General features: G+C 35.9%; 3 protein-coding genes across 4 annotated transcripts; 1 reads left to right on the plus strand and 2 right to left on the minus strand.

Annotated features, from left to right (window-relative positions):
• The first annotated feature begins 12,072 nt into the window (after positions 1-12,072).
• Positions 12,073-14,759, plus strand: UNE2 (Major facilitator superfamily protein). Of its 2 annotated transcripts, none has more exons than XM_079018639.1 (3): positions 12,073-12,598; positions 13,296-14,044; positions 14,169-14,759. In XM_079018639.1, exons 1-3 carry the CDS (start codon positions 12,311-12,313, stop codon positions 14,671-14,673), a joined length of 1,542 nt encoding a protein of 513 aa, XP_078874765.1. In that variant the 5' UTR covers positions 12,073-12,310; the 3' UTR covers positions 14,674-14,759. The 2 variants fall into 2 exon arrangements, with proteins under 2 accessions (XP_078874765.1, XP_078874766.1); XM_079018640.1 differs by having other exon boundaries at positions 14,183-14,449.
• Positions 14,650-17,232, minus strand: LOC145072244 (S-adenosyl-L-methionine-dependent methyltransferases superfamily protein). The gene is made up of 8 exons (XM_079018641.1): positions 16,989-17,232; positions 16,162-16,271; positions 15,932-16,072; positions 15,765-15,849; positions 15,482-15,675; positions 15,273-15,384; positions 15,050-15,157; positions 14,650-14,939 (listed from the first exon to the last, which is right to left on the minus strand). The coding sequence occupies exons 1-8, from the start codon at positions 17,166-17,168 to the stop codon at positions 14,799-14,801; spliced, it is 1,071 nt and encodes a 356-aa protein (XP_078874767.1). The 5' UTR covers positions 17,169-17,232; the 3' UTR covers positions 14,650-14,798.
• A 1,297-nt stretch (positions 17,233-18,529) lies between these two features.
• On the minus strand, positions 18,530-21,151 carry LOC145077053 (putative methyltransferase At1g78140, chloroplastic). Its single transcript, XM_079022830.1, has 8 exons — positions 20,653-21,151; positions 20,212-20,321; positions 19,970-20,110; positions 19,797-19,881; positions 19,512-19,705; positions 19,313-19,424; positions 18,954-19,061; positions 18,530-18,843 (listed from the first exon to the last, which is right to left on the minus strand). The coding sequence occupies exons 1-8, from the start codon at positions 20,944-20,946 to the stop codon at positions 18,703-18,705; spliced, it is 1,185 nt and encodes a 394-aa protein (XP_078878956.1). The 5' UTR covers positions 20,947-21,151; the 3' UTR covers positions 18,530-18,702.
• Positions 21,152-22,321: the final 1,170 nt, after the last annotated feature.

The raw sequence follows: 22,321 nt of genomic DNA on the forward strand, positions 1-22,321 counted from the left end.
GTAGGGATACCCATAATTATCCAATTAAACAATTAGCAAGATAATTACCAAAAATAACAACATACTCAATAATCTAATATATTTCGAAATCTTCTGCTTGGAGTGGAAGGCAAGGCTTTCAACCTTGCCTAATAAAAAAAACCGTAGGGTTAGGAAACCCTAGATTTTGACTCCAAGGTGGCCAAAGGAAAGGGTTTGAAAACCCATTGTAATTTTCGAAAACCTAGGGTTATAAACCCTAAATTGCAAAAATCACAAGCCATAGGGTTTAATAGCCATAAAACCAAATTTTGTCTAGTTCAATCTATTGTACCAAATCTAACTGAAAACAAAACCATACTCTTTGATACCATTGATGGGTTTTATACAAAGCAAACTATCCTATGTGTGCACGCAACCCTAATTGAAGGATTTATACAAAGCAAACTTGCGCTTGAATTGCACCAAGAACTTTTCCCAGGTCAGTTGCAGTGGCTCATTAGGGCGTAGGGTCTTCCCTAGAGTGTTCCACCAACGAACAGCCCCACTGCTGAACTGACGTACTGCGAAAGTGGTCTGCAACTTGCCTCTACAACCACACGTTATGAAGGCTAGCTCCATTTCCGATATCCAATCCATAACTCCGATCAGATCCTCCTTTCCAGTGTAGGTCGATGGTTTGCAAGTCAGAAAATCCTTATACTTGCATCCTATTCCATCATTCCTTCCATCCTGGTTGTTTTGCCTAACTACCTGTGCGTTGGCTTGACCAACACATCCACTGAAGTTTCCTCCTTCCGAGTGCCCTTCATTTAATTCAGGCTCTTCCACTTGAATTGACAGTTCTTCACGATTTTGTTGAAGCAACCGCCTGGTCTCCTCCATATGACGATCCAACATCGTTTGAATCATCATTTGTACACCAGCCATCGTTATTGGCTCGGGTGCAGCAGCTACAACAGGTATTTGTTCAATCACTGGTGGTTGATTCCTGTTTTCATTTGCATTTCCAACTCCACTTCTGGTTCTTACCATTTTTGATCTACACACCGAATATGGTGAATTCAGATCCTCAATCACGATAGATAATTAAGTCATCCTTATCACTCCGAAACTTTTACATGCTAGTTCTATTATCGTAATCATACGCTTAGAATCCTACACACATAAGGTTTCCAGATCCGGTTGGCAACAGACCATAGATCCGAATAAATAATATTATATATGGAAAACATATAACATTTAGCACATAAAAGCATTTTAGGCATCATTCCTAAAATATACTAGTGCTCGTGTAAATTTAGGTGTACTACCTAACATATTTTAGACACACTCCTCACGATCATTACTTAGCATTCTAAGTTTAAGTCTAGATATTTCCTACAAAATTCCTAGTTCGCTTAAACTAATGCTCTGATACTAACTATGACATCCCTAATTTCACGGCCAGAAAAGACCGATTTGTTTATGCTTGTTTTTAAAATCAGAGTAATCTTTTAAAGAAAACAGTTGTGGAATTTGTTCCCAAAACCAAATATGATAAGAATTTATCAAAACGTTTCTCAAAGAGAATGTACTTTTATTATATAACAAAACCTCGGGATGTCATGTTCCGATACAGACACATAAGCATAAACAGAACTTATATTTATTTACACTAATGATTTACATCTCCTTTAAATCTCTCAGTGAAATATGTCTTCGTATTGATACCTGTGATACAAAGAAAACTGAGTGGGTCAGGCTTGGGAGCCTGGTGAGCATATAGGGTTTTCGACCCATAATAATATAATTATTATATTCAATCATCAAACAATCAACCCAATTACCCATCCCAATTATCTTCTTTATTTCTAAAGGTTTTACCCTATTAATGAACTATCCTTCCTTCATTCATTCCTAAGAATTGACCTAAGGAATTAGCACTAACTTCCATTGCTACAGAAGGCGCATCTGCCAATATTATCCTTTAAGCGCCTCTGCCAGGATTACGACATTCACTATTAGGCGCATCTGCCAATATTATCCTTAAGCGTATCTGCTAGTATTATGAAATTCTCTATTTGGTGCCTCTACCAATATTATTCCTAAGCGCATCTGCTAGCATTATGACATTTTCTTTTAGGTTCATCTACCAATATTATGCTTAAGTGCATCTACTAGTATTATGTCATTCTTTATTTGGTGCATCTACCAATATTATGCTTAAGTGCATCTGCTAGCATTAAGTCATTCTCTATTTGGTGCATCTACCAATATTATCCTTAAGCGCATCTGCTAGCATTATGTCATTCTCTATTTGGTGCATCTACCAATATTATGCTTAATCATATTTCATACCTCATCATTTTATCACATACCAACTATCTCATCTACCCATGTTCTACCCAACATATTTGTAGATATAAAATACATATACAGTTTAACTCATTTAAAAAAATAAAACATCCATTCCACACTTATCTCAAATAAACAACAATATATAACCATATAACATGTATTTCATAGAAAATACTTCATATTTATGTGTTAAAAGAGAGTGACTACACACTCACCCAAAACATATACTTATTACATTCAAACAATACTTGTATTAATATCGTTATTATGAAAGGGACTATACGCTCACACATATAAACAACAATATATATAAACACATAACATGTATTTCATAGCCAATACTTAATATTTATGTGTTAGAAGAAAGTAACTATACACTCACTTGATCAGAAGATGATCGGACAGCACTACGGCTTGTAGAAGTAGTATTCTTCGGTAGATCTGGAAGATCTTCACAAAAACCGGGCTTCTCGCGGGCAGAGCTTCGGTTCGGGAATCTCACTTCTCGGGATATTCAGGCTTCGGGACTTGATTCGGGTCTCGGGATGAAACCGGGGCTTCGGGGGTACTTCGGGATGGATATAGAGGGTATCAAGAGTGAGAGAGAGAGAGAGAGGAGCTGGAGCAACCCAAACTCGGCTGGACCTTCAAATCTATTTATAGGGCAAAATTTACCCTTGCCACGTCGTGGTGGCTGGGTCATCACTGCATGCGTCATTGCAAGTGGGTCTGACAGACTCCAGAGCTCTTGCCACGTCGTGGCACTTTTACCACGTCGTGGTGGCTGACAGTTTTGGGGTTTCGCGCCCCGAACTTCAGAAATTTATAACTTTTGCATACGAACTCCGTTTTCGACGTTATTTATATCAACGCGTAGGTGAGAATATGCTCTACAACTCTCTTTTAGACTCTGTTGGCTAATTTTGACTTTATTTTTAATATATTATAAATATATTACTTTTATATTATTTTTAGTAGGCCGGAACAGGAAAACTTTGTTATAAATTCATAACTTCTTCATCTGACGTCCATTTCCGCCTATATTTTTATCGTTTCACTATTATCGATGAGATATTCGATTCTCATTTGGATTATTTCGGCTAAAAATCACTCGGTCTCAAATTGAGGATTCGGGTTGCATACTGCTAAGTCGAAACTTCGGAAAAATCATAACTTCCTCATACGAAGTCAGATTTGGGCGTTCTTTTTATGCACGCTTTCGGTTTAACGTAGTATACGAATTTTGTTTAGATTGCTAAGGCTAAATATTGCTATAACGTAAATTCACTTTTTACGTCATTCAGCGTCGTGCCGGTTCTGTCACGAAACTTCGACGAGTCATAACTTCTTCGTTATAACTCGGATTTTGGCGTTCTTTATATGCACGGAATCTTTGTAACATATACTAAAACTTAGTTAAGATTACTCCTTCTAAATAATCTTCCATCAAAAAGTTATTTTTGACGCTTATCGTCTCTAAATTGACTAGCCCGGATCTACGGGCGTTACATAGACACCTAATCCAACATATACTACCTTCCACATCTATACGTACTTTCTTCAAGGATTTCCCCGAACCCCCTAAGTTACTTCCTTATCAATCCAAACCACCTCTGGCATAGGAAGCTCTCAGCACCGAATCACCTCCTAGGTTTTCCTAGGGTTACCACCACACCACTCTCTGTCATTAGCTACCGAAGGAACTCCCCTTAAGACCCTCTAACCAGCTTAAGAATACAATTACATACCACCGACACCTGATAATTCTTCGAATGAAAGGTCTCACACTATAAAGGTTGGGCTCAAACAAGAGTTGCGCACTAGGGTTAAACCTAACCTTCTAAAATCATCTAATCTCAGTAATATGAAACTTAGCGTATTCGTTTACTAGTTAGCTGATGTTAATGGAAACTCCTAAAGGCACAAAGCAAACAACATTCGAGCATTGAGTAATCGGAATCAAGGCATAACCTAAACAGGTCATCCTATCACTGACTGGTCAGTACTAGCATGCAAGTCTACAAGTTCATACAATATGCATATAAAGGCATCTCTCCTAGCATTCTACCATGCAAATCTTGAGCATATCCTTAGCCCTTGTCTAGCATGCAGTTCCTAATTTCGTAATCCGAAGCATATCACATAGAACATGTATGGGTATTTTGGGAAAACTTACTTGAGCTTGGTCGATTGCATGCACGACACCTCTTTATTTTATTAGAAAACCCTTTTATAAAACATTTCTTTTTATGAAAAATCTACCAAATCCTTATTTTGAGTTCAAACATACCCGATAGTATGCCCAAATCCCTCAAACCAAGACTCAGATACCAACTTGTAACCTCCCAAAACTCAGAACCAAAAATTTTGATTTTATAACAAATAAACCATCATTCAAACATGTTTTTTTTAAAACCATAAATTATTTAGAAAACATCTAAAAAGTACATTAAATTCCAATAAGCAGAAAATCATAGTGTATGCAATGCGATCATCCTGAGCTCTTCCCCTTCGAATCGCTAGTACCTGAAATATAAACTGAAAACCGTAAGCACAAAGCTTAGTGATTTCCCCGAAATACCTCATACCATACATATCAAACATACAATGGGCCATGCCCGACAACCAACAGGCCCCACCAAGCATCGGGCCCGACATACAGACGCTTCGGGCTCGAAGCAGATATGTCTGCATCATGTGATGGGCCCCGCCTAACACACCCTTCAGGCCCCGCCCATCATACATGCACACATGCAAGGACACATAGCCAACTAGCATACAAATAAAAATAATCCATGGGTCGATATTGGTGCCTTCGACCCTTCAAACAAAGTGAGGTGACTCACCTCAATCTGCTAGAAAATCAGGTAAATGCTTGGGCTGCTAATCAAAACAATCTCCGCACTAGATACGATCAAATAACATCCTAATTATTAATTAGGGCATAAACCATCCAAGAGTCTAATTATTTAATCCCAACTCCTAGGGTAAAAGACCATTTTAACCTTCCCTTACTTGGCCTAAACATGAAAGCCCAAAACCCCAAAATAGGCCAACTAGCCCAAAAGGTCCAAAAGTCTAATCGGCGAGTACGCCCCGCATACTAGTCGCGATCACTTACGAGACTTAAACCTAGTACGTGCAGCGTATGCAAACGTACATCCAACATACTGGTCAAAAGGACCTTTCTCTCAACAAGCGACTTAACCTATTAAGACTTTGACATCCAAACTTCAGATTTACTCCTAGATGATGTCTTAATCCATAAAGTTGGTGACTTTACCAACTTGCATGGCTCACAAATACCCAATACTAAACCCTAGGTCCAAAACAACTTACAAAGGTCCACAACTCATGCATGGTTGAAACAAAATCATCAAGACTCGATTTTTATGCTTCAAGGACCTCAAATCTACTAAGAAATGCCACTTTAAGGTTCTGGAGTAGCCCATACTCCCAAGAACCAAGTTCATGGAACCAAAAGCTCCTAAATCTACCCATAAATGAGATCTCAACAAAGGAACCATAAATGTAAGAACTTTTTACCTCCGGAGCTTGCAATAAAGAAGATAACTCTGGATTTTGAGGCTCCAACTCCAACAATGCACCACCACCAAGCCTATCCTTCTTCTAATGCACCAAAAGGGCCAAAACTCAACCAATAGCTCAAGAATGCACCAAAGATGGTTAGGGTTTCATGGGGCATCTTTAGAGGGAAGGAGGCTGGTGAAGGGAAAGGTCTTGAGTCCATAATGATGCTTAAATAAGGTCTAAACCCTAAAAATTAGGGTTTGTCCCTGGACAACGTACGCCCAACGTACTAGGAGTTTGCCTAACGTACTGACCTCTGCCCAAAAGTTACACTCCCCCCCCCCTTGGGACCAAATTTGCATATAACTTAATAACAAGGGTTGAAATAATAAATACCTTGGAACCGAGTGTTACACCCATGCCCAGTGGAGGCAATCTAGGCTTCCCAACATTCCAGGAAAGTCGTGCACATTTGAATGATGAGCATACAACTGTTGGATGCCACTACGAGTAGGTTTGCGCAGATATCGTGGACCATATAATCTCATGACATACTTGCAAAATTTGTGAAATCTAGTTCGTGCAGTACGTCCGAACATCCTAAGTTTCTCATCTAGTGCATTGGAGCAAGTGGCATACGTTAATTGAAAAAGTGCAGTGGTGCATTTTTTATAGGAGTAAAAATAATTGTACCTCTAGCATCCCACTTTTTCTAAAAAAAATGGACACGCTGTCATGACATCGTTGACGATACGTAAAAACAAAGCTTTATGCATACGAATCAATGACAAAAAAATATCCTTGAAACGTGGCATCCTCAACAAAGTAATCATGCATGAGTCGTTCATTAGCCGCATCATGACATCTTTGTATGTATCTTCTCTTCCTCCGATGTGCATTCTCCATATTTTATTGTTGTAGTTCTTCGACCTTCTATTCCGCCTCCTGAATGACCTCTATGGTCATTTCAAGGAAGGCATCAAACATGCCCGATGAGGACGATGAAGAAGACATTTTGAGAGAAAATATTTGAGTTGTAAAATGATTTGATGAGATAAATGGGTAAGGTGGTAGTATTTATAGGAGTTATTTTTAAAAAAATAATGAAAAAGTAGCCATTGCCTGCCATCTCATTGGTCAAATCAATTTCCCAAACTCAACATTTGGTCACTGAGTTGCCGAGTCGAGCTTGGCATGGCCCGGAGTGCGTCGAGCTCACTGAGCCTAATGTCGAACCCACACCGTGTAGCCTAATATAATTAAGATAAAACAAATTATTATTCTATACATATTTATTAAAATTTTTATTATAAATTTATAAGAAAGATAAATAATTAAAATGGATGTGAGGAGTGAGTATCGTCAATTTTTTTCTTGTCATGTTAACAACGAAAACTTTATTTTTTATTTTAATATTACGGATAAATATAGTAAGAGTAGGGTTAATGAACTAGAAAGGTAACAAATTTTGGTTTTTGTTCACATTAAGGTAACCATGTTTTTTTCGTACACATTTGACCATTGAACTTGTTTGACCTGTTCAAAATAAGGTAATATGACTGGTAATTAGCGATAACATTACCCTATTATGAACAGGTTAAACAAGTTTAATGGTCAAATATGTACGAAAAAACATGGTTACCTAAATATGGACAAAAACCAAAGTTCATTACCCATTTTGGAAATATTGGGTTATTTATGTTAAGTGCAAGTAGTCATAAGATCCATTGATGTGACATGAAATTAGGTTGTTCGGTCTTTATGTATGAGGAAACAATCAAGTCTTGGGCTAACCAGTTTAGGCCCAAATAATTAGGGGTTAGGTTGTATATGCTTAAGGGGCTAGGTTGTATGTGCTTTAAAGACCTAACAACACAGCCTAGCCCATGACTAGTTAGGACTGAATTGGGTTAAACCAAGCCTAACCTAATTGTTCATTGACTATCGGAGACTGATCCTAGGGCATAGTCTTTGAGACGGTTCTTGTCCAATATTACCAAAACGGGTAATAAACTTTGGTTTTTGTCCATATTTAGGTTACCATGTTTTTTTCGTATACATTTGACCAATAAACTTGTTTGACCTGTTCATAATAGGTAATATTACCGTAATTACCAGTCATATTACCCTATTTTGAACAGGTCAAACAAGTTTAATGGTCAAACATGAACAAAAAAAAACATAATTACCTAAATGTGGACAAAGTTCAAAGTTCATTACCTTTATAGGTCATTAACCCGTAAGAGTACGGAAAAGTTGGGGCCTTGGGTCATGGCCCCTCTAAGCCCTACAACCATTCACTCAAGGTTTTGATTCAAAAGATGATACAACTCAAGTAACATTTTTGTATCTATCCCGTTTTTGAAATTATACAAGGGAAAAAACAATTTTTAAGTCTGAAACTCATAACAAAAAACATATCCAAAACTCATAGTATGAATAAGTTCGGAACTCTTAGCAAGTACTTTCTCTTATTGGAATTATTATAGAGGCCTTAAAAACATATATTATCTATTTCGAGACAATATACAACACATAAGTCAATTATTATATAACCAAGAACAATTTTTAAACTAATAAAAACAAGTGCAAAACTCATACGTACTCGAGAACAAGTTCGTAAGTCAATGGAGTATATCTATTTTTCTTTTTATCTTGAAATATATCTTCGAATATCAGTCTTTTTGAAGAAGGGTATTAAAACATGTTAGGATGTTGGTTTAGACTTGTTATTTTGTTGATATTGTGCTCATAAAATATTCATATTATTTATGTTAGAGTTTTTATCAAACCAACATATAATAAAGATGTATGTTGAGGTGTTCATGTCCACTACTAGAAGAAGTCCTCTGAAAAAGAAATGAATATCATATGATCTTTACTGCCACCACCCATATGAATTTGATGTTAGAGATAAGCAGTTTATCATGCCATTTTGGGAACATAATAAAAGGCTATTAGTGAGTTGAATTGATATGTATTTGCCCAAAAATGGCCCTACATTGATGAATTGTTGAACAACATGTGCAGGTAATCAAATATGATTGTAGGGACAAAACCTACATGCAAAAAGAGCACTGTAAGATGGAATAAGGTCTAAGCGTCCCTCGAGGCACTGTAATCAAATATGATTGTTGAACAACATGTGCAGGTAATCAAATATGATTGTAGGGACAGAACCTACATGCAAAAAGAGCACTGTAAGATGGAATAAGGTCTAAGCGTCCCTCAAGGCGTCTAAGATGTCCTTATAGACGGCGTGGTCAAATTAGCATCTAAGAAGATCCGAGGACGCCAACACATTTTGGTTGAGACTTCTTATTTATGTTGATGTTGTGTTCATAAAATATTTAAGTTATTTGTGTTCGAGTTTTCATCAAACCAAGAGGAATGGAGATTCCCTTTGAGGTGTTCATGATATATGATCTTTACTACTGCCAGTCATGTAGATTTGAAGTTATATATGAGTACTCAATATATCATCATTTAACCAACTTAGTGTATGCAGGCCACTACAACAATGGATGGTATATCAGTTGAAAGATGCTTGATATTTATTAACTGAAAATGGAGCCATTTTACGTTGATATTTGAAGATGTGTCTAGCTGAGGCTTACTTTCTAAAAAATATCTAGAAATGTTTATCTATGTGTTGGTTTGATAACAACTAATGTGAAAACTTTCACATGAGTTGTCATAGACCAAAACGGTTAATATCCATTCCTCATAGTTTTTGTACAAAGTGGTAGATGTTTAAGATATATCTTGTTTGTTTTTAACTTAATTTTGTTATTAAATAGAATTTTGGGTCCAAGAATTGCAATAAGTTATGTTGATTATATGTAACTTAATTTTGTTGGTGTGTTATTTGGTTATATTTTATGTAATTTGGACAACATACTTATAACAAAGTCCTTAAGTTATTTGAAATGAATGCATATATGGTATGTCACAATAAGTGTAGTATACTTCTAGAAAGGGTGAATATAAGTATAAGTTTTATATATATATATATATATATATATATATATATATATATATATATATATATATATATATATATATATATATATATATATATATATAATTTCTGAAAAGTCAAAACAAATTCAATAAACACAAAACAATTGTAATACTTATTTTTTCAGTAAAGATGTATTATAAGTCAGGTGTGTCATATTATTGTTGTGACGTTTCCGCGAATAATGAGCCTTGGAAATACTTATGTGCCAGTGGTTAAAGGCCTAAAGCTATAGGTTGAAAGTATGTTGTCCTTTATCAATAGAGACGGATGAAGAGTGACAAACAAAGAAAGAAAACAAGTTAGTAAAGGACACAACATGTGTTGGGAATTATTAGCATCAAGTACACTATCTAAGGTCAATTAAGAGATTTACCTAAGTGCACATGCATCCTAGAATCCAGGTTTTACTAGTTATAGCAACATAATTGAAAAATGAACAAAAATAAAGAACTACTAACCGCTTTATTGTTTGATTGTGATCTTGTGACTTCCAGATCATTGCTATGGATGAAGGATCCAATGTAGCACCCCTATAAGGGAATCAGACTCACAACACCAAAAGCAAAATGATGAAACCCAAACTAAGGTTTATATGAAATTCTCCAACCCTTAGGAAAGAGGTTGAAAAATCGTTCACAAAGAGATATATAGATAGATAAAGAGAGTGTGAGTGAGAGATAAAAATAGATAGAGATAGAGAGAGAGAGTAAGAGCGTATGGAATTTTTTTTTCCAGATGGATTAATGTAACAGCCCAAAAATTTCAACAAATTTAAACCTTTCAAAAGCAACCCATTTATTAATGAAAGTGTTTACAAACTATTATTTCCAAAACATTATTTAAAATCAGAGTCTCCCAAGATCCAATCAGTTGTAAAACCAAGGATGTGTACGGTCACGCCTTCGCCCTGTTACTGTCCACTGAGGTACCTGGAAACATAACCCAAACTATAAGCACGAATCTTAGTGAATTCCCCCAAAGTTCCAACCCATAAACATAATAACAGATAAACAACATGCATACAGAGCCTCCAGCCTGTCTGGAACGCCCCACCGGCCTACAGTCTATCCGGTACGCTCGCAGAGCCTTCAGTCTGACTAGAACACCCCACCGGCCTACAGTCTATTTGGTACGCTCATAGAACCTTCAGCATGACTGGTACGCCTCATCGGGCCTTCAGCTTATCTGGAATGTTCTTCGGGCTTCTGCCTGACTGGTATGACCCTCAAGCCTGCAGTCTATCTCAGACTCCCTAGGTCTCATGGCCTTCAGCACATAGCAGGAACAGCTCAACCCAACCACACACAACATGTCAACATATACATATCCAAAACACATATAAACCCAATAAACCATACAACATATCGATAAAAACATTACCAAGTTTGTTGACTGACAACACAAAGCAGTATAGTCTCAACCCACCCACACCACTGAGACATATACACAGCTAAACATATAACCAATTACCAGACAATTAGGCAGATCTTACAGAGCACCAAGCATAACATCATCATATATACCAGGATACAAATCTAACATATCACTACATCATACCAACATGCGATAAACCAGGATAACAATCCAATGGGCCGACCTTGGTGCCTTTGACCCGAAAGTACAGTGAAGAAAACTTACCTCACAAACCGGACAAAAGCTAATGAGGTCCCGACTCCGAATCCCAGCTCTCAAACCAACACCTACTCCAGTCAAAAGACCAAACACAATCAAACTCCCCAAAATAACCTCAAGGTCCAACTTGGTCAAAGTCAATTGGTCAAGGTCCAAAAGTCAATATCTCTTCCCAGCGGAATACGCCTTGCGTACCAAGAGAGTACATCCAGTGTACTCTGATGTTGACCAAAAGCGTGGCGCTGACCACGTGCACTCAACGTACCACCAGGTATGCCCAACATATGCAACCCAGTCCCAAAACTCCATTAAGAGCTTATTCCATTAAGAATTGTATAAGATAGTTATTAGTATTTAATCCAAACTTATATCTTGTTTATTTTATCATATCAATCAATTGCATACACGATCAGTTTGACTTTAAATCCTAAATTCTATGAATATTTGATTATCTTTTTGAAAACTTATTTCGTATCTTAAACGTTATAAATAATTTGACAATATTTAGTTACCTTTCTTAATAACTTTTATTATATTTTAAAAGTTATAAATATCTGTTGACATTGTCGCACCAACAGCCATCGTACCTATTGGGATTGGAAACTTCGACCAAGAAGAAATGGTCAATCTGAAACAATGGTGTTTTGGGATAATCGACACCCAGTCAACGATTCTTTAGTCAAAAGTTCCGACCACCGTCAACATTCAAGAAACTTCAATCGGTTGATCCCTCAATTCACCTTCCCTTTTTGGGGATTTTCTTTGCTCAATTTTGAAAAATTACCCATCTCATAGAATCAAGCAATGACGCCGGAGACGGTGACGCTGATACTGGTCAACCTCGCCGGAATAATGGAAAGAGCTGACGAGTCATTGTTACCGGGAGTTTACAAGGAGGTCGGAGAAGAGCTCCACGCTGACCCAACTCGGTTGGGATCGTTGACCCTTTTCCGATCAATCGTTCAGGCGTCCTGCTTCCCTCTCGCGGCGTACTTGGCGATGCGCCATAACCGTGCTCACATCATAGCTTACGGTGCTTTCCTTTGGGCCGCCGCTACTTTCCTCGTTGCATTATCTTCATCATTTTTTCAGGTAAATTACTCAACTTTTTTGCTTTTAGATTGATCAATTTCTTAATTTTTTTTTTCATCTATTAATGATTAAGTGGTGTTTGAATTTGGGTATGAAAGTGAATAAGCTTTATCAGATAATCAGAATCAAATGATGCATTTGTCTCGAATTTGTCATCGAGACAAAAGAAAATGCATTTGGGGAAAAAATTCAGTTGACTATAAAAGACATGGTCTATATTTGTATGTAGAATATGCTACTTTCATAATGATGTAGAAGTAATATTCGACTTCTAAATGGTCTAAAAGTAGTAAATGCAAGCATTTTTGTAGGTGCAAAAGTTTTGAATTTAAGGGTTTTTGGGATTTCCTCTCAAGTATTTACATGTGTGAAATGACTTCAAGTAATGCACGTTTTTGTGCTCATGGTAACAAGCATTCTTGTGTATTTATGGTGCATGTTTGATGTTTGACTTCCGAAAACATATTATTACTTCTTTTAAAGGAACCAATTTGGGATTTTTTTTTCCTTTTAAGTTAAATCATGCTTATAAACATAAAGGTGCATGTTTGTAAAACGATAGGACTTTAAACGGAATAAAGGTGCATGTTTGTAAAACGATAGGACTTTAAACAGAATAAGCTTTATTTTCCCTATTAAGTCGTTCTTTCTGTCTGGATAAAGTGTTGTATACATAAGGTCTATTTTTTCTTTTCAGGTTGCAATATCTAGAGCTTTGAATGGAATCGGTCTTGCAATAGTAGGACCCGCAATCCAATCATTAGTAGCCGATTCCACCAATGATGAAAACCGTGGAATGGCTTTCGGGTGGCTACAACTAACAAGCAACCTCGGTTCAATCATCGGTGGACTCCTTTCCTTACTTTTAGCCTCTACCACATTCCTCGGAATCTCTGGATGGCGAATCGCCTTTCATCTCGTCGGAATCATCAGTGTCATCGTCGGAATCATGGTCCGCCTTTTCGCCGACGACCCACGTTTCAAAGACTCCAAAACCCCTCAAAATCTCGGAAAAAGTCAATCTTTATTATCCCAAGTCAAAGATTTAGCCCGGGAGGCTAAATCCGTCATTAATATTCGATCTTTTCAGATTATAGTGGCTCAAGGTGTTACGGGTTCGTTTCCGTGGTCGGCATTGTCGTTTGCACCCATGTGGTTGGAACTTGTTGGTTTCTCTCATAAGGATACGGCTTTCTTGATGACTTTATTTGTGATTGGGAATTCGTTTGGGGGGTTGTTTGGAGGCCGGGTTGGTGATATTTTATCGAAGCGGAATCCGAATTCCGGGAGGATTGTTTTGGCCCAAATAAGTTCGGCATCGGCTATTCCATTGGGGGCGTTGCTTTTGTTGGCATTGAAAGACGATCCTTCGGCTTTGTTTTCGCATGCTATTGTGTTGTTTGTTACGGGTTTTTTTATTTCTTGGAACGGCCCGGCTACAAACAAGTAAAGTTCTTTACTTATTCTCTTTTCTTATTTGGTTTTTTTTTGTGATTAGACCTTTGTTCATTCCTATGGAATGAGCAATTCCATTCCTTTCCTGATTCCATCATACCAAACACGTCTACAGTCCTATTTTTGCAGAGATTGTTCCGGAGAAATCACGAACAAGCATCTACGCATTAGACCGATCATTCGAGTCAATCCTATCGTCATTTGCTCCTCCAATAGTCGGAATCCTGGCCCAACACGTTTACGGCTACAAACCGATTGAAAAAGGATCCGAAACCATTGAAACCGATCGTGTTAACGCCACCTCATTGGCTAAAGCCCTCTACATTTCAATCGCGATTCCGATGACGTTGTGTTGTTTCATCTATTCCTTTCTGTATCGAACGTACCCAAGAGACCGCGAACGTGCCCAAATGGAAGCTCTTATAGAAGCCGAGATGGAAACTCTTGAATCGGAATCAGGAGAACAGAAACCGAGATACCGATTCAATGATGATGATGATGATAGAACGAGTATTGATATGGAGTATGGTGGCGGAGATGATTCAGCTGTGTTAGATGAAAGTGATGAAAAATTATTGCTTTATAGACAATTGACATTTGCAAATATGATTCATAGTTGATATTTGATATAGCTTCTATACACTTATACAGAGAGAAGTTTAATTTCCTTAAAAGTTTATAATATACAATTGAAAGTTCTTTCGCATATGTTATCTTAGAATATTCTCGGGCAATTCGGGCATGTTCATGCGGGTTTTCGGGCAGAGATCATAACAAATTGTCTGTTTCTGACACATGTAATATCTACGAGTCCACAAGTTTTGCACAAGTCTTTAAGTTCACTTTCAGATAGAAAGATACGGCTTCCTGATACCTGCCCGATAGTCTAAAATAACAAACTCAAAACAATCCCATTAGTTTTAATAAAAAGAAAAATTATTTTTATTTTTTTTAAAATTGAATTTTGTTAACTATCCATAAAAACTGAATACATACCTCGCGAATAGGTGATACAAAGGGCATCAATGGATAAGGGACGTCTAGTATATAAGTGGTGGCAACAAACATTCCTCCAGGTCGTAAAATTCGACTTATTTCAGCTACCTGTTCCACACAGTCTGAATCAGAGACTTCTAATTGTGGTATCAAACAATCTGAATCTGACAGAGTTAGATCCAGTAATAGGAATATCAGGCAGCCCCTAAAAAAGAATGCTAACCCCAGAAGATGGTGAGGGCCAACAATGAAGAGCTGCACCAGCATGTACAGCATCTATAGAACTTGAGGCGAATGGGAGTCGTGCAATATCAGCTCTAACCAAAATTAAGTTCCTAAAAATTACATTATTTTTTAATCAGAAATGATATAAAATGTGAAGTATGTAGAAATAATATATGAAAAATTAGATTTGTAATTGACTAATTGTACTCGTTTGATATGTTTTCCTCTTGCTTGATGAAGTCATAGCACTGTTTTAACATGGACTCGGAATAATCTAGAGCAACAACAAGAGAAAACAGCCCACTTTTTTGAAAAAGCCTTGAGAACATTCCACTACCACAACTAGCATCAATAATACTTCCTCCAATTACTGGATTAAGATAATCTTTCATCATTTCAAACTGTAGAAAATAAAGAACAAAAAGTTAAATCAAGTTTTCTTTTAGAATACATGTTCAATGGAACACATTACACAAATATATCATATCACCTCCTGCTGTGGGCCCGGGAAACCACCCGATATTGAAAAAGCCTGTCTCCAGCCTCTTTCATACAAGAATGATACTATAGGCAACCTGTGATCAAGAAATTAGTTTTGTTTTTTTTTTAAATAAATGAGTTTTAATTTTTATAGGTTTGTTGATTAGATTGTAGTACCTGAAAAGCTCAGAAGAAGCTGGCTTGTATTCACCATATTTCTTGGTGCCACTGGCTATTGTTAGATCAAGATGTGTTTCATTACCACTGTAGGACTTTTTACAGGTGCTACATTTTAGGGTAGATCGAGGGGTAGAATCTCTGTGAGAAAGTATTAAATTTTAAAGTAAGTGAAACAGATTTTTAAAGAAAAGAAGTATAAAGATTTCAAATTGAATAGACTAACTTACACTGAGAAAACTGGATCACCATTCCATATTAATGTGTCATAACAAATGGGGCAAGCCAATACCTGCTTCTTTTGATTTGGATTTGCCTCTTGTTCATTTAAATCGGTTCCCTGTATAAAAAGTAAACGAATCATTGAAGGAAAAATGTTAATGATGTATGGAAAAATATCATTTCCTTCAAAGAAGTGAGCTCATGATTTGAATGTTACACAGTAGAAAGACTCTAATCTGGTACTAAGTGTAAAAGAATTGCAGGTTTAACTTTTCAAGAGCCTTCTTGTTCTCTATTTCAACCATTAAGTTTGTAATGTTGGTTTAGATGCAGGTGATACTTGTTTCAAATACCAAAAATTTCCATTGGACCTTGTTATTTCTAAATAAAATGGATTAACATTAACCTTCAAAATCAACAAATGTGTTACAAGTAATTAGCAAATAACTTGTGATATTTGTTAAAATGATTATGCATAATAACCTAGCAATCGGGATAAATCTACGTCCCTTCGAATCATTGTCCTAACACCTATGCAATAGACTGATCTTATTATTAGAATCACAAGAAAACCAATTGAATGATTCTCTGAACGAGTGCATAAATGATAAAACTCAAGTAACTGTCTCGATTCAGTTTAAGAACCTAAAATTGATTAGTATAAAACGAAAATTAAACGGAAGTGAAAGGCTAACCATACAGAGGCCAACACCGCAATTCAGCCATTTAATCACATTCAATGTCTAATCAACCAAATTCATTTGTTATCCTCTATCACTACATGAAAATTCACAGGTCGCAATTCTCGCTCAAAAACTCAGATGCATACACATACCAGCACGGTTTCGACGGTGGCGATTGCAGGTGACGCGCGGATTTTTGCAGCAAAGTTCCGATAGAGAGGTGAATTCACCATGAACAACGAAGGTTTATCGAAAAAACGAGTTGACATACCACTACTAAACCGATTCGCCACCGGAGCTAGCGAAAGGTTGCTTGCTACCATCGTCGCCATTTCGGTGGACCTCGATTGAGTGGTCTGTTCACTCAGTTGCAGTTTTTTCGCAAAAAGAAAAAGAAAAAGAAAAAATAACCCAAAATTAAATAATTAAATAAATACAAATAAAATAACATTTTGTTACGTGTGCAAATAATTGCCGGCCAAAATTAGTTAAAGAAAAAAATTACATAAATTGTCTTATATTTATCAAAAGTTATCATTTCAGTCACTATTAGTTTCTTTTGGATAAATATGGCCTATACTTTCATTTTTTCACGTTATTGGTCTTTAACCCTAATAAAATAGCTTAAATATATATATTTTTTTAATCATTGTAAGTTTAATTTGCAAATAAGAAAAATTTTACCCATTAAATACCTTCACCCTACCGTCCACTCCCCTGTTACATCTCCAAATCGAAAAAAATCAAGATACTATGTTCCCTTCAACATCTCAAAACCGCCACCTTAGGGGAACTTCTTCTATGTCATCATCATTGACGACGGGAGCTTCCACCGTAGAAGTTGCATCTTAGAACCGATAGTCATAAAAGTCGATCAGATCAATAAATATTCCCCAACATCACATTATAATATGAGGTTATTGTTACTGTAACCCAATAATATTTAGTATATTAGTTTAAATGGTCTCTTATGATTTTTTTTGCCGTTGAAGGGTACAAACTTGTGTTTTTAGGTTTTAAAAAGTAATTATGGAAAATTTGAAAGAGTCACCCTAATCAACAGTTTGCATATGTTACGTCGTTGAAGACCCAGATGTTTGTTTCTCGGTCTTGTCCTCTCTTTATCATGTCTTGTCCTTTTAACACTGCCTCCTGAAACCCTTTACAAATCTAGTCCAAAATGTTACCAATCAATCCTTGTCTCCATAAATCCTTACATAATAAGTCCCGAAATTACCTTTTTAACCCTCGATTAATTCAATTTATAACATCTGGCTCCCAAAACCAACACCCCCACTAAATATTATTGATTTTAGGGCCATTATAAAATAATATAAATTATAAATTTACATATTGGGGTTCCGGATTTATTATTTAATTACTCTATTTCAAACAGGATGTTACAGTTTTCACTGTGGAGCATGCTACTATAAAAGTTGTCTCATGCAAAGTGACAAAACACGAGAAAACGTGCATGAAAAATCAACACACGTTTATACCTTTTGCATTTGATATTCTCAGTTTCCTTGCACCAGATGTTGTAGAGCTCAAAGATTTATAGATGTTTTTAGAATTAGTTTTGCCATCAAAAAAAGGGGGTTGCGACGTAACTTGTTGCTCGTTTACCCGCTACATTTATATACAACTTTTACGATTGATGAATACTTAGTTTAAAGTGATGAAAAGATATTGCTTTATAGATAATTGCCATTTGCAAATATGATTCATAGTTGATAACTTCTATACAGTTATGTAGAGAACTTTAGTCTCCTTCACATTTACATTTAATTCATTTTCTTGCAAATTATTCATGATACAAATGTTACACGTTATCTTTTAAGATATTCTAGGGCAATTCGGGCATGTTCATGCGGGCTTTCGGGCAGAGATCATAACAAATTGTCTATTTCTGACACATGTAATATCTACCAGTCCATAGGTTTTACACAAGTCTTTAAGTTCACTTTCAGATAGAAAGATACGGCTTCCTGTTACCTGCCCGAGAGTCTAAAATAACAAAATCAAAACAATCGATTAGTTTTAATAAACCTTTAATTTCTTTTTAAATACTTTCAACTTTTGTTAATCATCCATAAAGTTGAATACATTATACATACCTCGCGTATAACCGATAAAAAGGGTATAAATGAATAAGGGCCATCTACTATGTAAGTTGTGGCAACAAAAACTCCTCCGGGTCGTAAAATTCGATTTATTTCAGCAACCTATTGCACACCGTATAATTAATAATATAAAAATGAATATAACTATTATGAGGTTGTTTGATAGGTGTTGATTGGGTCAGACTCTCCAGTGTCTCTAATCAGATCCCGCAAGAGACATATTAGATGCTATAGGACCGAATCAAAGACTTCTAATTGTGGTATCAAACAGTCTGAATCTGACCGAATCAGACCCAACCTCTTACCAGACCTAGTAACAGACACATCAAACACCCCTAAAAAAGAATACTTACCCCAGCAGATAGTGAGGGCCAACAATGAAGAGCCGCACCAGCATGCACAGCATCTATAGAACTTGAAGCGAATGGGAGTCGTGCAATATCAGCTCTAACCAAGATTAAGTTCCTAAAATTACATTTTTTTTTAATCAGAAATGATATAAAATGTAAAATATGCAGAAATAATGTATGAAAAATAGACTTGTAATTGTACTCGTTTGATATGTTTTCCTCTTGCTTGATGAAGTCATAACACTGTTTTAACATGGACTCTGAATAATCTAGAGCAACAACAAGAGAAAACAGACCGCTTTTTTGAAAAAGCCTTGAGAACATTCCACTACCACAACTAGCATCAATAATATTTCCTCCAATTACCGGATCAAGATAATCTTTCATCATTTCATACTGTAGAAAGATGATAACAAAAATTAAATCAAGTTTTTCTGTTACTTAATACATGTTCAACAAAAGACATTACACATATATTTCATATTACCTCCTTCTGTGGGCCCGGGTAACCACCCCATATTGAAAAACCCTGTCTCCAGCCTCTTTCATACAAGAATGATACTATAGGCAACCTGTGATCAAGAAATAAGTTTGTTTTGTTGTTTTTTTTTAAATAAATGAGTTTTAATTCTTATAGGTTTATTGATTAGATTGTGGTACCTGAAAAGCTCAGAAGAAGCAGGCTTGTATTCACCATATTTCTTGGTGCCACTGGCTACTGTTAGATCAAGATGTGTTTCATTACCACTGTAGGACTTTTTACAGATGCTACATTTTAGGATAGATCGAGGGGTAGAATCTCTGTGAGAAGAATTTGCAGAAAGAAAATATTAAATTTTAAAGTGAAACAGATGGTTAAAGAAAAGAAGTATAAAGATTTCAAATTGAATAAACTAACTTACACTGAGAAAACTGGATCACCATTCCATATTAATGTGTCATAACAAATGGGGCAAGCCAGTACCTTCTTCTTTTGATTTGGATTTGCCTCTTGTTCATTTGAATCAGTTCCCTGAATAAAAAGTAAACGAATCATTGTATAAAAAATGTAATGATGTATGGAAGAAAAGTAGAAAACTATCATCTCCTTTGTGAGCTTATGATTTGAATGTTACACACACTTTAATCTGATTTTACTATAGAATCACAACGAAAACCAATCAAACGATTCTCTAAACGAGTGCATAAAACTCAAGTAACTATCTCGATTCAGTTGAAGACTGCAATTCAGCCATTAATCACATTCAATGTCTAATTAACCAAATTCATTCATTATCCACTATCGCTACATGAAAATTCACAAGTCGCAATTCTCGCTCAAAAATTCAGATGCATAGACATACCAGCATGGTTTCGAGGGTGGCAATTGCAGGTGACGCGCTGAGTTTTGCAGCGTAGTTCCGATAAAGAGGTGAATTCACCATGAACGACAGAAGTTTATCGAGAAAACGATTTGACACACCACCATTAAACTGAGTCGCTACTGGAGCTACCGAAAGGTTGTTTGCTGCCATCGACGCCCTTTCGGTGGACCTCGATTGAATGACATGTTCGATCAGTAGTTGCAGTTGTTTTACAAAAAGAAAAAGAAAAAGAAAAAATAACCCAAAAGTAAATAAATACAAATAAAATAACATTTTGTAATGTGTGCAAATAAATGCCAGCCAAAATTGGTTAAATTTTTGTTTGAAGGATGATGGCTTATATTATAAGACTACTTTCCTAAAACCCGACCCGAATTAATCTATTCGACTCAACAATTGATAATCTATGCTTCATTTTTATTTGTTTAAGTAATTGAATTTGTCTCAAATTTATAAATCTGAATGATATTTATGTTTAACAAAAAATGGAGAGTGGTCGGAATTGCCCTTTTTTGTTTCAAAGGGTGTCCAATCCATTGCTTTACGCAAAGGATGTAAGAAATGCTTATAGCATGGGGACTTAGGTGAGGAGACAAAAACACTATGATCTACTACAAAACGCAATGTGTACATGTTTTATGAAAATATATTAGTAAAATAAAGTTATATGATATTATTCTCATTTTGATTTAGCGTATAAGTATAAAAGATGAATCCGGTAAGCAAAACAAAACTCTAATAAAAAGAAATTTCTTTAGAACCAATTTTGTTGATCTAACATGCAAATCTTGGGTTCCTAATTGAATTGATGGATTGGTTAGATAAAATTTTATAAACATGGAGATATACATCACATGAATTACCTTGGAGTAAAGATTTTTCGATAAAGTCAAGATCCATGCATTCAAACTTTTATATGTTTTAAAAGGTTTTGATTTTGAAAAAGAAAGTAGTAAATTGTACCATCTAAACAGTTCATATCAATCTGTTCCAAAGACATGTGAGATATTAATCACGAAACACTAGCAATATTTTAAGTATCGTGGAACACTAACAATAATATTTATGTGTGTCAGAGTTTCTACCTTAAACCTTCCATGTGAAATTACACTATTTGACAGATAGGCTACCATCATGGGGGCAAATATTTTGATTTTGTAGTTTTACATTATTGGCTTCAACTCTTACATATTCACTCGTCTCTAGATGTGCATGATTTTGGTTTTCAAGCTCAAAATGAAAGCAAATTTGAATTCAAAGCACATCAGTTAAATCATATTTTGACTAAATTAAATCGTGATTGTGGATTGGGTCTGGACCAAATATATGGTTGTATGTAACGTAACTTGTCCTATACATAAACTTATCCCTATAAATAGGTCATGTGGATATTTTTTTTTATAGAATATAAAAACAAGATAATAATTATTAGAGCCAATTAAAAGATATTTATTTATAGAATATTAAAAAGGTAAAATTATTACATTATTAAGTCATCGTCATAGTATGAAACTCTCTACATCCTTGACTTTTTAAAAGTCTTCGTCCTCATCATCTTTTTATAGTTCACCGTCTTCATGACAATAATTTCGGTCTTCTTCATCTTATCTTTCTACTTTGTCTTTCAGTTTGACGATTTCATCATAAT

Source organism: Lactuca serriola, chromosome 9, assembly GCF_051521515.1.
Source record: "Lactuca serriola cultivar US96UC23 chromosome 9, Lser_US96UC23_V15, whole genome shotgun sequence".
Classification (NCBI taxonomy): Eukaryota; Viridiplantae; Streptophyta; class Magnoliopsida; order Asterales; family Asteraceae; genus Lactuca; species Lactuca serriola.